At 43.3% G+C, this 15,548-nt stretch overlaps 1 protein-coding gene across 1 annotated transcript in view; it reads right to left on the bottom strand.

Moving 5' to 3' along the window:
* Positions 1–15,343, bottom strand: part of LOC110504226 (actin-histidine N-methyltransferase) — a 42,683-nt gene extending 27,340 nt beyond the window's left edge. Inside the window, exons 1-6 of the mRNA XM_036962510.2 lie at positions 15,211–15,343; positions 4,798–4,928; positions 4,512–4,604; positions 2,884–3,032; positions 2,120–2,192; positions 1,689–1,945 (exon numbers count right to left, since the gene is read on the bottom strand). Coding sequence (XP_036818405.1) covers positions 1,689–1,945; positions 2,120–2,192; positions 2,884–3,032; positions 4,512–4,604; positions 4,798–4,900 — 675 coding nt within the window. The 5' untranslated portion in view covers positions 4,901–4,928; positions 15,211–15,343. The remainder of the gene's footprint in view (positions 1–1,688; positions 1,946–2,119; positions 2,193–2,883; positions 3,033–4,511; positions 4,605–4,797; positions 4,929–15,210) is intronic.
* Between the last annotated feature and the right edge of the window lie 205 nt (positions 15,344–15,548).

Below are 15,548 nucleotides of genomic sequence, written 5' to 3'. Positions count from 1 at the left end.
AATGTAATGAAAATGTTTGTTTTTTTAAGGTTGTGTCATTAGATTTGGGGTCGGGTCACGAGAAATTGTTGTGAAAAAAAAATGGGATCCCCAGAAATTCTGTCAGAAAAACATTAGGTCCCCGCTGAGTTTGAATACCACTGGTTCAGACTGTAAGAGGTAAAAAGCTCCCCCTGTTGGTTACTGTGATATTTAAAAGACAAGTTCCCTGACACTTTCTATGCTACTGGCAGCTTATCAGGCCTTCTGAAATTGGGTGCAAGAGGCCATTCTGCAGCTGCTCTCCTCATCTCCCTACAGCTGGAAACCTCTTAAAACCTGATCCCTCTCGCTAAGCACACCTCGAAGCACACCACACATTGACAGATAGGTGGATAGGCAGAGACGGAATGATGGAAGGACGAGGAAGAAGGGCCAGAGAAAGACAGAACAGAGAGAGAGAGAGAAAGAGTCCTGACTTTTAACACGAGCCAAATGAACCCAGCCCAAAGATTTACTCTATACCTGGCTTCAAGGTGAATGTTCTACAGCTGAGTCTTTAAGGAGATAAATCAACTTGCCATACCAGGCTTTAGAACTGAGGGTTTGATCATACAGTCCCTAAGAACTGGGCTCTGAAATGGGCCAATCAGTGTAATTTTGTAAATACCGGATCTCTATGGCAAGACACTTCATTGACTCAAGTGTCGTCAAAATCGGGCAAGTGCTGTCAGATATCTAGTGTGAATAACATAGGAACGGACGGAACGAGACAGATCCACATTCCCCTCCCCAGTTTCATCGTCGGGGGGGGGGGGGGGGGCAATGAATCTGTCTGGCACAAAAACACAAGGAAATCACCTCTACTCCTCAGTCTGCCCATGGAAAAGACACACTTCAGACTACTTAAGGGAAAAAAACACATCTATACTCCTGTCTATCCATGGAAAACACACACACACACACAGAGGATAGTCTGTTTCACATACCCGTGACAAACATGTTTCGGGATTTTTGCAAAGTCAGCAGCACCTCATATTGTGTAAAACCTGTGCAGACAGACAGTTTTGCGTCCTTTCTGCTCACAATGTTTTGCAACCTGTTCAGGGTAGTGTTGAATTAATATTTGGTTGTAGATGCAATGAAACGCAGCTATTACTATAAAATACCAAATAACTTTGTAGGGACAGAGCACTACCACTCACCTGGAGGACTTTGTAGGGACAGAGCACTACCACTCACCTGGAGGACTTTGTAGGGACAGAGCACTACCACTCACCTGGAGGACTTTGTAGGGACAGAGCACTACCACTCACCTGGATGACTTTGTAGGGACAGAGCACTACCACACACCTGGAGGACTTTGTAGGGACAGAGCACTACCACTCACCTGGATGACTTTGTAGGGACAGAGCACTACCACTCACCTGGATGACTTTGTAGGGACAGAGCACTACCACTCACCTGGATGACTTTGTAGGGACAGAGCACTACCACTCACCTGGATGACTTTGTAGGGACAGAGCACTACCACTCACCTGGATGACCTTGTAGAAGTAGTGAATAGCAGAAACAGTTAGAACATGACTGTTTCTTCAGAAATCCAGTGTGTGACGGAGTACCTTTCTGCCACTCACCTGGATGACAGTTAGAACATGACTGTTTCTTCAGAAATCCAGTGTGTGACGGAGTACCTTTCTGCCACTCACCTGGATGACCTTGTAGAAGTATGCGTACTGTCGTGCAGTGTTCTTGTACTGGCTGAGGACGTCCGGGATGGCCTGAGTGGACAGCAGGTGGTGTACCTCTTCCTCCTCGTAATATAGGGGGGTGTCGTAGTCCCCAGGGAGGGTCTTGATGTAGGGAAGCCAGGGGGAGGCGGGGTCAGCCCGCTCACACAGCAGGTGGAGGGCCAGGGTCACGTTACCCATGGCTTGGAGAATACGGTCCTGGCTGTACAGGGGACCTGGGGGGGAGAGGGACGGTTACATAAATAATAGAGTGTGTGTGTGTGTGTGTGTGTGTAGGGGCCCTAGGGGAGGACACAGCAGGGGGGGTTCAAATGTCAGAGGACAAAAGCCTTATAGTCAATGAAGGGTAGGATGGCATCACAGTACAATGGCCTAACATTTCCACTAACCCAGGACAGAGTTTTTGGCTGATTCCACAGTCATCAGCATCGTCCTGGGGATCCACAGAAACAGCTCCTCTGCCTGAGAACAAAATGGACAATGACATCATATGGGTGAAAAGTTTGGCCCGGTGATTTCAGTCTACCTCAGGCTTAATGGAATGTAAGTGTTCATTGTGCTTTTAAACTCTTCCGACAGTGTTACGTCACTGATTAAACTTACACCAGGACACAGAGCACCTGGGCATCATTAGAACAGGTCTGCTTGTTCGATCAGCTATAAGTGGCAGCCATTTTCAAATGTTACTAATAACAAGAACACCAACTAGAACTGTCATTCTCTTTCAGGTTCCTTCTATCCACAGTGGAACCAGTGTCGTACTTACTAAACACCATAGGGAAGAAAACTAATCGAAACAGGGAGGCACTACCTGCACTTGTCCAATGAGAAACTCTCATTTCAGTTGCTAAAATGTTTCGTAATGTTGTGGTTTAATAGGGAAATTTCACCTCAGGGTTTACTATGAGCAGACAAATACACAGAAAGTCTAAACTTCCTGATTCTACCAGTGAAATTAAAATAAGCTTGTTCTAGCTTATGGTTTGGATAATTCTGATGTTTATGACAAAAACCTAATGTTGTTAATACAGTAATGACTGTATACCAGTGGCAGATCCCGGGTGAAATGTCCCTTTAAGGAAAATGACCCAGGTGATGTTTCACCCTGACAACTACTGCCAGGAACAGAGTCCGTCCAGTTGTACGGACCCACCTTGATGTCCTTGGTGGCCCTGAGGCCGAAGCCCTCGCCAGCGAAGTTAGCAATCTCAACCCCCTCGCAGGAAGCGCCACTCTCCTGAGCCCACGCCATCAGCTCCGGGAAGAACTCCTCTCTGCTGCCCTCAAATATCACAGAGATACCTGAGAGAGAGAGACACACTTATGATTCAACTATTCATATTTAAACTATATAGACCATGGCTCAAATCAAGCTGTATGTGTCTCTGTCTCTCTGTGTGTGTGTGTGTGTGTGTGTGTGTGTGTACACATGCTTTACTATACTTGTGAGCAATGTTCCCTCAAAACATTTTCTGGCACTGAGCAAATCTCAGGTGTGCCGAGCCAAAACTTGAATGTTGTGAAAATGATGTGCAACTTCCGGTGTGCGTTTACTGAGAACACAGGCTGTACCCGCATTAGGTTACAGTTTAGCAGTAGTCAAGTAGGCTACTGTGGCTATTTGATAATAATGAAGGCCTATCAGTGGCCTACCATCAAAAACAATGGAGAGAATGCATCCCATAACATGGAAAATAGCAGTTCTTTAATTCAGCCTACGTTGGAAATACCTGTTCGATCCTCCTGTGTTCAACGTAGGTCTACATTCCATAAAAAACATACAGGGCTTGACGTTAACCTATTTATTCACTTGGCCTTCAGACAAGGTGACTGAAAATGTTGTGTTGTTTAATGCAAGATAAAATGAAACATTATTACAGAGAATCAGACAAATTATGCTACCCTCTGCCTATTGGCTACAAAGCTTATTCAAGCCTGTCTCAAAATACAACACTGTCCCTTCAAGACAAAAAAAAGTTATTTACATTACTCTCTTTTCAAAGATGGCTAGAAATACACACATTTTATGCACTTGTAGGAAGCAATCCCTCCCCCATTGCTGACCACACATGATCTATAACTGGGCTAATAACTCACTAACTAGCAAAGGATATGAACAAATGTACGAATGTGCACACATGGCTACATGCAGCGTCCGCTTTGATCTCAAAACAAGCACATCTACTGTCGACCGCTCATGCTGTAAACACAGTCAGAGTCCAGTTCAAAGTAAATGGCACAGATCCGTATATGGCAATGGTCTATTTACATATAGGCCTACTGCAGGTCTGATTGGTTATGGTGCACCGATCTGTGTAGAGTACGGGCCTGAGTCATGTGTGTCAATGCAATGGAACCCTACTCTGATCCGTTCTGCCTACAACAGAATATCTTGCATAGTTCACTTTGTTTCGGTATGTTGCATTGAAAGTGGCTAATATTTTGTTGATTCGATCACAATTCCCACAGTAAAGGGAAACGTTTATAGTGTTAACTAACGGGGAAAACTCTAGAAAGTTGAGTGAAGTTCAATCTCGTGCTTCTCTGTGTGGGCTGATAATTATTCTGCGAGGAAGCCCCAGAGGAGGTGCGCGCCTGCGCGCAGCTTAGAGGGAACATTGCTTGTGAGTAACAGGAGTCCTCACAAGAACTGTAAACCAACTAAAATTCAGAGAAGTGAGACAACTTTGCCGGTCCTCACTTAGAAAAAAAGGCTATTTTAGGCTTAGGGGTTAGGGTTAGAATTAGGGTTTGTCTGTGTGTGTCTGTGATCCAGCCTACCTTTCTGTTTCTTCCTGATCTTCTCCACCAGTCCTCTTATCTGGATATACTCCTCCCACTCTTTCCCTGGAGAAGGGGCAGCACTGCTGCATTCTAATGGGATAGACATACATATCACACGATAAGTTACATAGCTACAAAATCACATAAAGCCTGTTTCCCAGACACAGATCAAGCCTAAGAACTCTCAATGGAACAAACTTTTTATTCTTATGGGTCCTAGTCAAAAGTAGTACACTATATAGCGGAAATGGGTTGCCATTTGGGACGCAGCGTTGGAACATACTCTGTAGGAGGTCTGAGATTAGGTTCATCATCTCTTTGGGAGAGACCACGGCTGTGGCACCTGTCCCCGACTTCTGAGTCTTCACTCTACTCTTCCTTCCCATGGTGCAGCTGATCAGAGCAGGGCAGGGACTGAGGAGGAGAGACAGACAACACTAAGTCAGCTGGTCAGAGCAGGGCTGAGGAGGAGAGACAGACAACACTAAGTCAGCTGGTCAGAGCAGGGGAGGAGAGACAGACAACACTAAGTCAGTTGGTCAGAGCAGGGGAGGAGAGACAGACAGCACTAAGTCAGCTGGTCAGAGCAGGGACTGAGGAGGAGAGACAGACAACACTAAGTCAGCTGGTCAGAGCAGGGCTGAGGAGGAGAGACAGACAACACTAAGTCAGCTGGTCAGAGCAGGGGAGGAGAGACAGACAGCACTAAGTCAGCTGGTCAGAGCAGGGGAGGAGAGACAGACAGCACTAAGTCAGCTGGTCAGAGCAGGGGAGGAGAGACAGACAGCACTAAGTCAGCTGGTCAGAGCAGGGACTGAGGAGGAGAGACAGACAACACTAAGTCAGCTGGTCAGAGCAGGGCTGAGGAGGAGAGACAGACAACACTAAGTCAGCTGGTCAGAGCAGGGGAGGAGAGACAGACAGCACTAAGTCAGTTGGTCAGAGCAGGGGAGGAGAGACAGACAGCACTAAGTCAGCTGGTCAGAGCAGGGCTGGGGAGGAGAGACAGACAGCACTAAGTCAGCTGGTCAGAGCAGGGGAGGAGAGACAGACAGCACTAAGTCAGCTGGTCAGAGCAGGGCTGGGGAGGAGAGACAGACAGCACTAAGTCAGCTGGTCAGAGCAGGGCTGGGGAGGAGAGACAGCACTAAGTCAGCTGGTCAGAGCAGGGCTGAGGAGGAGACAGCACTAAGTCAGCTGGTCAGAGCAGGGCTGAGGAGGAGAGACAGACAGCACTAAATCAGCTGGTCAGAGCAGGGACTGAGGAGGAGAGACAGACAACACTAAGTCAACTGGTCAGAGCAGGGCAGGGGCTGAGAAGGAGAGACAGACAACACTAAGTCAACTGGTCAGAGCAGGGCAGGGGCTGAGAAGGAGAGACAGACAGCACTGTCAGCTGGTCAGAGCAGGGGAGGAGAGACAGACAGCACTAAGTCAGCTGGTCAGAGCAGGGGAGGAGAGACAGACAGCACTAAGTCAGCTGGTCAGAGCAGGGCTGGGGAAGAGAGACAGACAGCACTAAGTCAGCTGGTCAGAGCAGGGCTGAGGAGGAGACAGACAGCACTAAGTCAGCTGGTCAGAGCAGGGCAGGGGCAGGGGAGGAGAGACAGACAGCACTAAGTCAATCACTCATCTAAAGTGGATTCTTGAGAGAGACAGGAAGAGAAGAAACATGACAAAAATCACACATTTCTTAATCAAAACAAACCAGATTTTTTTGTGCAGGTCGTATTCACAGACAAAGAAAAAAGAACTGAAGCAGTGAGGGACAAATTACATGAACTTGTCCAATAAAAACATGCTACGGTGTGTACTAATTAATGACCCAGTCAACAAAATAGGGTAAGCGTTCCATTCCCAGCGCTCGTGAGAACAAAGAAAAGTTGTATCTACATGCAATGGCCACTAGAGGGCACAAGACACTGCAAAATCTAAACTGGGCCAATGCCTTCAGAGTTAAAGGGATACTTAGGGATTTTGGCATGCTAGTACATCCAGACATTGAGCTAACGCTAGTTAGCATTGGCTCACGAAACTAGCTCTAACTTCCTTCATACAAGAAACAGAGACATAAAAATGGAATCCTCACTGCCAAAATCCCAAAGCATCCCTTTAATGCCGAAGCTTCAAGGCAGGGTGGTTGGCTGGGCATGTAAAACTAGAGGATATTTTTGTTCATATTGGCTCAATATCAATCCCACATCTACTCTTGATAGTTAAGGGGAAGAACAGGTGCCTATATAGAAATCATACACAGATTTCAAGAGAAAATGTTCAACTGTGCTTTAATACTTCAACTGAGAGGACATCATCATAACAGACTACTATGATATTAGCCAAGTATCCGGTATGTATCCTATATACCCATTGTTTGTGTTTCTGCAGGTCAACAAGCCTTTCCTGAGAAAACTGAAAGAATAATTATACTATTCTGCTATGTCATCCTGATTAACAAATGTTGATATGCTGATAAGGGCATTGGGCTAAAAATGGTGTACCAGCAGTTCTTGGCTGATAACCTTGTCCTTATGCAAGTGTGGAGTAGGCTATGCACTACTGTCCCCGCCTGTTGTACTGGGGAATCTAAATTCCAGAGGCTTAACCAACACTGGGAAAAAATGTAGTTGTTTCAACTAACTGGCTCCACAGCCTTTAATTATTATTATTTATTTTTTTACACTCAACTTTTCAGTCAAAGTGTTACCTGAACTTAACATTTTTAGTTGTCCCAAACTTAGTTCCAACATGAGAAAACGTAGGCAAAAATTCAGTCACTTAAAATGATTTGTTTACACAAATTGTTTCATATGTTCATTCAATTAGAAATGTATATTTCATTTACTTTTTATGCGGTGGAACTAGTTACACCACAACATACACATGTTTTTTTACACATGATTACACTGTGCATGTTCATTTATAGACTCATTATTATTCAACATGTTTTCACCTGGGATTTGAACTCACAACCTCTTGGTTTACAGCATTCCAATCTTCCTGCGACACCACCGTGTGTGTCAATGACTGAGTTCAAAATGTATTCAAAAAGTAAATATCAGCTCTGTTAAAAATACAGTCCAAAAAAATATTTAGCAAACTGATTAAGGAGTAATATTAAAACAGAATAATATGCTCCACCAACAGTAGACAATTATACGGAAAAACCGCAAATGTCTTAAATAATAAATCAAATGAATGATGAGAGAAAGGTCAGATTACCTAATAATGACACAGATGTGGTGCGTAGCAGGAAGGTCAGAATGCCATGAACCAAGAGGTTGTGAGTTCAAATCCCAGCTGAGAACATGTTGAATAATAATGACTGTATAAATGAACATGCACAATGTAATCATGTATGTTAACGTGTGTCAAATATGTATGTTGAAAACATTGTATGTTAAAAGCACAGCTTATGTGCATGTAAACAATTGCACAGATATTTTTAGTTAAGATGCCCAAATAATAATTAATAGCTGAAACAACAATTGAGACCCAGTTGAGCAAACATAGTATTTTAAATGGACTGAATTTTGGCCCAAATTCTCAAATTGGAGATAAATTTGGGGCAACATTTTATTTTTGTTCAGGTAACACTTGGACTGAAAAGTTGAGTAAACAAAAAAGGCTGTGGAAACAGTTAATAAATAATAATTTGTGGGTGTTTATTTTTTTTACAGTGAATATCTGAGAGTGTAAACATTCTAGAATGTTCTACTTAGTTTTCAGTCTAGTAGTGAGCGAGATGAGCGTCTCATACAAAAGAATACCAGTAAAAGGCATTGCCATGGTAACCTGTGCCTTTGCCAGATTAAAACAGCCTCAAGCAGTCAGTAGAAATAAACATGGTGTCACACAGAGAGAGAAACTACAGTACAATGCCTGTGGTCCAATGTCACAGGCCTACTCTAGTAAACTGACAATGTACAGGGCTCTACAATTCTACCTTTTTCAGGGCATATGTGCCTACATATTTTGCTGTGCTACCTGGAATTTTAAATTTGAGATTAAGGATTTTTGTAAGGATTTCTTCGCTTTCCCGCAGCCTCGGTAGTATGCAAAAGTGGTGGCACAGAAAGAAAGGACATGGTAGAGCTTCTTCAGGAGATGAGCTTCAAAAGTAGCTATGATTCATAGTGTTTACACAAGCAGACAATTTGGATATTTTTTTACACCAATTGGTCTTTTTACCAATCACATCAGATCTTTTCACATCAGATATTTTTCAGAGCTGGTCTGATTGGTCAAAAGACCAATTAGTGGAAAAAATATCAGAATTGGGCTGCCTGTGTAAACACAGCTATGTAGGCCCAATTTAGACTATATCTCAATCTTAAAATATATATTTTTATGGTGCTCCTAAAACCTGTATTTTGTAATTGCTGTCAATTTTTATCACTAAAAGGGCCAATCTGTACTAACTACATACATTTTTGGACTTACTAATGAATGATATAAACCCATTCAGTGTTTCCCTTTCATGCATTAAGCAGATGCGCACCAACACTGCAATTAAAAATGTTAAAATTCTGTGTAAACTTAAAACGACTACAACCAGATATAAAATATGTAGAAAAGATAAATGGGGCAATATTTTTTTTATTTTTTTTTAAATCAGATCATTTTTGAGGACTAACAATCACCAAAATAAAAACTAGACGGTCAGGGAGAATCTAAAATTCCCCAAATGTCATGGCATGGGGCCCACATTGATTTTGTTATAATGTTTTAGTCACTCAGATAGCATAAACACACATAAGCATGGCAAAATGTGTAGAATTGCAGCAAATTAGCTTTAAAACTTTAAATTCTCAGCCCCATGACAAAATGTATAGAATTGCAGCAAATTAGCTTTAAAACTTTCAATTCTCAGCCCCATGACAAAATGTGTAGAATTGCAGGACTCCGATTCCGATTTACGCTGAGATTCCGATTTACGCTGAGATTCCGATTTACGCTGAGATTCCGATTTACGCTGAGATTCCGATTTACGCTGAGATTCCGATTTACGCTGAGATTACGATTTACGCTGAGATTACGATTTACGCTGAGATTCCGATTTTTCACTTTGAAATGTATGCAAAAAACATTTTTTTCAAAAGTTTAACAAACCATACACCTCTATGCACAAACGACAAACAATTTACACAGTAAATAAAATTAACTTTGTATCTGCACAGTCCTTCCAGTAAATGTGTTTTTGGCAAATTAGCAAATTGTTAAAAGTAGTCATTGTGCATAGAATTGTATGGTTTGTTAAACTGAAATCAAATGGTTTTTCTTTGGCATACATTTTAAAGTGAAACATCTGAATCTCAGCGTAATTCCATTACCATGGAACTTGCCCTCAGGTGAATGAAACTTCATCTTTTGTAAAAATGAAACATCAAAAGGTAGTTGTTTTTTACAGTATTAAGTTGTTGTTTTTTTAAACAGTATTAGGCTGCTATGTCCTTCACATTGGTATAATGATTGCTTTAAATAGCCATGGTAGTAGTGTCAAAGTTCAGTTAGCATTACATATGTGGACATTTTAGGAGTCATGTTTATTCATCATTCCCCTCTGCAGCTGCCTCGCTCCCTTCCCTCTCAAGTCCAGCCTTCTCTACTCACTCACCCTAACTCCCTCTATCAACATATGGAAACCACGTTTGCCTCCATTCCATTGAATCTATTCCAGCAATTACAATGAGCCCATCCTCCTATAGCGCATGCCACCAGCCTCCTCTGATATCCTCCCTCTCACTTTGTCAACTGCTCTTCTTGCAGCTCCTCGCAAAGGGCAAAGAAATCCCGAGACTCAACCACCATCACAACAGTTCAAAGTCATTTTTGGCAGCAAGAAACCTTACTTTCCAACAGCACATCTGCTCTGAAGGGAAATAAATGGGCACCGAGTGTGCCTGCCTTTCACAGACACAGCAGCACCACTGTACACATGTGCCAGTTGAAATACAGTTGATGCTGCCACACAATTTAGGCTTATTCCAGGTAATATTGGGGACGGAGGATGATAAGACACAGTGGGACAGCTGCTTGTATGTTTATGGGTGTATTCCAAACGGTCCTATGGGCCCTGGCCATTTGAGATGGACCCTATGGCCTAGCCAAGAGCTCGGTGCAGGGCCAAGGAGGACAGCTGTGTCACAGCACCGTGTGAAGGCCTGCCGTTATGCTGTCTTCCTGTTCTTAACATTCAGGCTATAGGCTGACAACAGTGGCTGGGGGAGTGAGAATAGAGAATGGGAGTTTCCTAAATCATTTTAACAACATGCATGTAGTAGTGACATACACTGAGATTATAAATCAAAAATCTAATGCAAAGGTAACACTTTGGTAGATACGTGGTAGATACGTGGTGTGACGTCCTAACTCAGTCAGTCAGGCTGACTGACAACAGTGGCTGGGGGGTGACAATAGAGAATGGGAGGCTTTTAATCATTCAACAGCATTCAGGGACTGACCAACAAACATAAACTCAGCAAAAAAATAAACGTCCTCTCACTGTCAACAGCGTTTATTTTCAGCAAACTTAACATGTGTAAATATTTGTATGAACATAACAAGATTCAACAACTGAGACATAAACTGAACAAGTTCCACAGACATGTGACTAACAGAAATGGAATAATGTGTCCCTGAACAAAGGGGGGTCAAAATCAAAAGTGTGTGTGGCCACCAGCTGCATTAATTACTGCAGTGCATCTCCTCATGGAGTGCACCAGATTTGCCAGTTCATGCTGTGAGATGTTACCCCACTCTTCCACCAAGGCACCTGCAAGTTCCTGGACATTTCTGGGGGGAATGGCCCTCACCCTCTGATCCAACAGGTCCCAGACGTACTCAATGGGATTGAGATCCGGGCTCTTTGCTGGCCATAGCAGAACACTGACATTCCTGTCTTGCAGGAAATCACACACAGAACGAGCAGTATGCCTGGTAGCATTGTCATGCTGGAGGGTCCTATGAGGATGAGCCTGCAGGAAGGGTACCACATGAGGGAGGAGGATGTCTCCCCTGTAACGCACAGCATTGAGATTGCCTGCAATGACAACAAGCTCAGTCCGATGATGCTGTGACACACCGCCCCAGACCATGACTGACCCTCCAAAAGGATCCTGCTCCAGAGTACAGGCCTCGGTGTAATGCTCATTCCTTCGACGATAAACGTGAATCCGACCATCACCCCTGGTGAGACAAAAACGCGACTCATCAGTGAAGAGCGCTTTTTGCCAGTCCTGTCGGGTCCAGCGACGGTGGGTTTGTGCCCATAGGCGACGTTGTTGCCGGCGATGTCTAGCGAGGACCTGCCTTACAACAGGCCTACAAGCCCTCAGTCCAGTCTCTCTCAGCCTATTGCGGACAGTCTGAGCACTGATGGAAGGATTGTGCGTTCCTAGTGTAACTCGGGCCGTTGTTGTTGCCATCCTGTACCTGTCCCACAGGTGTGAGGTTTGGATGTACCGATTCTGTGCAGGTGTTGTTGTTACACGTGGTCTGCCACTGCGAGGACGATCAGCTGTCCATCCCGTTTCCTTGTAGTGCTGTCTTAGGCTTCTCACAGTACGGACATTGCAATTTATTACCCTGGCCACATCTGCAGTCCTCAAGCCTCTTTGCAGAATGCCTAAGGCACATTCATGCAGATGAGCAGGGACCCTGGGCATCTTTCTTTTGGTGTTATACGGAGTCAGTAGAAAGACCTCTTTAGTGTCCTAAGTTTTCATAACTGTGACCTTAATTGCCTACCGTCTGTAAGCTGTTAGTGTCTTAACGACCGTTCCACAGGTGCATGTTCATGGATTGTTTGGGAAACAGTGTTTAAACCCTTTATAAAGAAGATCTGTGAAGTTACTTGGATTTTTACAAATTATCTTTGAAAGACAGGGTCCTGAAAAGGGGAAATTTCTTTATTTGCTGAGTTTATAAATGTGTTGTAGAAAGGAATCACTTGGGTGATATTAAACATCACTGTTGGTGTCTGGGATTTGGGACAGCCTAAATGTGACATTCTGATCCCAGTTAAACAGTGTGCAGGCTAAACTCCAACCCTCTTCTTCCACTCAAATGGACAAAGGCTTTGACCCCCTTTCAGTGGTTTTGGCCACTAGCATGCCATGTTATTGTTCACTAGCTCTGGCCCTTGACACTGTTTGAAAGGCTGCCAAGAATCCTCCACCAACACAATCAAGTATGCATCCATTAGGACCAACCAGACCAAATGAGGCATCAGTGAATCAAAGTTCCAAACCCTAAACTACCCTACTGTAAGTCACAAAATGAAGGTGTGATAGTTCACTCTAAAAATCAACATTTATTGATTGTTGTCAGACCCTCCATTTGGCTGGATCTCCACAACCAACATACAGTTGGTTATTGTCCTGTTGAAAGGTGAATGTCTCCCAGTGTCTGTTAGAAAGCAGACTGAACCAAGTTCTGCTCTAGGATTTTGCCTGTGATTAGCTCTATTACGTTAAGGAGGCTGAAATCTCTGCCAAAGGTGCTTCAACAAAGTACTGAGTAAAGAATCTTGTTTCTCATGGTCAGAGTCCTTTAGGTGCCTTTTGGAAAACTCCAAGTGGGCTGTCATGTGCATTTTACTGAGGAGTGGCTTCCCTCTGGCCACCCTACCATAAAGACCTGACTGGTGGAGTGCTACAGAGATGGGAGAACCTTCCAGAAGAACAACCATCTCCAGAGTTAGCTCTGTCAGTGGCCATCGGGTTCTTGGTTAACTCCCTGCCCAAGTCCCTTCTCCATTTAAGAATGAAGGAGTCCATTGTATTCTTGGGGACCTTACTGCAGACATTTGTTGTGTACCCTTCCCCAGATGTGTGCCTCGACACAATCCTGTCTCGCAGCCCTACGAACAATTCCTTCCAAGCCACGAGTTCGTTTTTGCTCTGACATGCACTGTCAACTGTGGGACCTTATATAGACAGGTGTGTGCCTTCCCAAATCATGTCCAATCAATTGAATTTACCACAGGTGAACTCCAATCAAGTTGTAGAAAGGATGATCAATGGAAACAGGATGCACCTGAGCTCAATTGAGTCTCATAGCAAAGGGTCTGAATACTTATGTAAATAAGGTATTTACGTTTTCTTGTTTCAATAAATTAGCAAAAATGTTTAAAAACCTGTTTTCACTTTGTCATTATGGGGTATTGCGTGTAGATTGATGAGGAATTTTGTTAAATTAATACATTTTAAAATAAGGCTGTAACGTAACAAAATGTGGAAAAAGGGGTCTGAATACTTTCCGAATGCACTGTGGGGTTGCTACAACCTAGCCTAAAAATTCAAGTTTATAACGTAGGTGCACAGGTCAAGATACAAATTGGAGTAATCAAGGTGTGTTGGTTAGCCTTAGCCAGCTAGCTATCAAGGTGTGTTGGTTAGCCTCAGCCAGCAAGCTAACATAAATATCATTCCTCTCTGTTTGAGCCGGGTGTTTGAGTAGGCTAAATTAGCTAGCTAAGTAAGTGAAAAAAATAATGAAATATGGAGCTCTCTTGCTGCTGCTTCAACTTAATTTTTGAAGAAATTAATTTGTTCAAAACTGGCCTCCCTCTCTTTGAGTCGACTACTCACCACATTTTATGCACTACAGTGCTAGCTGTATTCTCTGATCCTTTGATTGGATGGGCAACATGTCAGTTTATGCTGCTAGAGCTCTGATAGGTTGGAGGACGTCCTTTGGAAGTCATCATAATTACTGTGCAAGTCTATGGAAGGGTGTGAGAATCATGAGCCTCCTAGGTTTTGTATTGAAGTCAATGTACCCAGAGGACAGAAAATAGCTGGTGACGTGAATGTATAGTACAGCTGTATCTAAAAAAGGATAACTTTCTAAATGTTTCAATAGGATGGTCCTCCCCTTACTCCTCTGAGGAGCCTCCACTGGTTTAAATATCACTCTATTCAACATTCTGCCTTAGAGACTTGCATTTTTTTTTATAGCAACTTCTTATAGCAACTTCTTTCAGACTGAGAGCATGGAGTAACCATAGTAACAGTCTGATGTTTTGACAAGCTGTCCACCAATCCAGCATGTTCGAAATCTCCCCCCCTACCCTACCCTACCCTGCCCTGCTACAAAAGGATTGTTGAACATTATAAAAAGGGCTTAATTCATCCTGACTTCCCTCAGGGAAGCTTGTTGCTTTAAACTAGCTAATCAATTCCACTGTACTGGCTAGAAAGCAGGATAGCTAGAAAGCAGTTGACACTCACTGGCAACAACAGTTCACTTTAAAACAGCTTCCCAGACCAACTGAACTAGCTAGCTTTTCAGCTTGACAGACCTAGCGAGACAACTGAATCACGCCATCAAACTGGCTAACAGTCGTGGTTTTGCAGTGTACTGTAGCAGACGAGCCCATTCATTTCCTTTGCCCAATAAACATATCGTAGAATGTGATTATCAAACTTGTACGTTAAGGTCTCTCCTCGCTCCTTAGTATATAGAAATGGGAAACAACCTGCAACAATAGTGTTTTTGAAAGGCAAAATTATAACACACACTTGCTAGTTGGCTAACCAGCTAGCTTGGCTCGCAAATATGAAAGCGACGTTCGCGCCGCAATGCAGGAGTGACAGGTAAAGCTTTAGCTAAATGGCAAGCATAATGACTAGTAATATCAAACAGTAATTGCATGCACATAATTGCTAATAACTTGCTTTATAAACTAAGTTACCTTGTAATTGAGTATAGTAGCTAGTTCCTCTCCTGTCAAACTGGAATTCAAGCCTCTTGCACAAGGTAGGGGAGCAAAACCTAACTTGGATGTTGATTTGGGCGAGCCACGAATGTAACATATTTTTTCTAACGATTTGATTGGATCACAAACGTTCTACACCACGTAAACAATGTTATCTTTCTTGATTTGTATTGGTTGTTGGAAAGTGTGCTCTTCTTCATTTCTCTGCCTATTGGCACATCGTTTACGGGTTCTTCGTACGGATTGGTCAAAATTATCAGATTTCGCGAATGGCAGTTTGGCTTCGGAACGTCAACACAAAAACCATCCCTTCG

Source organism: Oncorhynchus mykiss, chromosome 25 (assembly GCF_057628025.1).
Source record: "Oncorhynchus mykiss isolate SJ-2025 chromosome 25, ASM5762802v1, whole genome shotgun sequence".
Classification (NCBI taxonomy): domain Eukaryota; kingdom Metazoa; phylum Chordata; class Actinopteri; order Salmoniformes; family Salmonidae; genus Oncorhynchus; species Oncorhynchus mykiss.
Note: the sequence above shows the minus strand (reverse complement) of the source record. Positions and strands in the feature narration are given on the sequence as shown.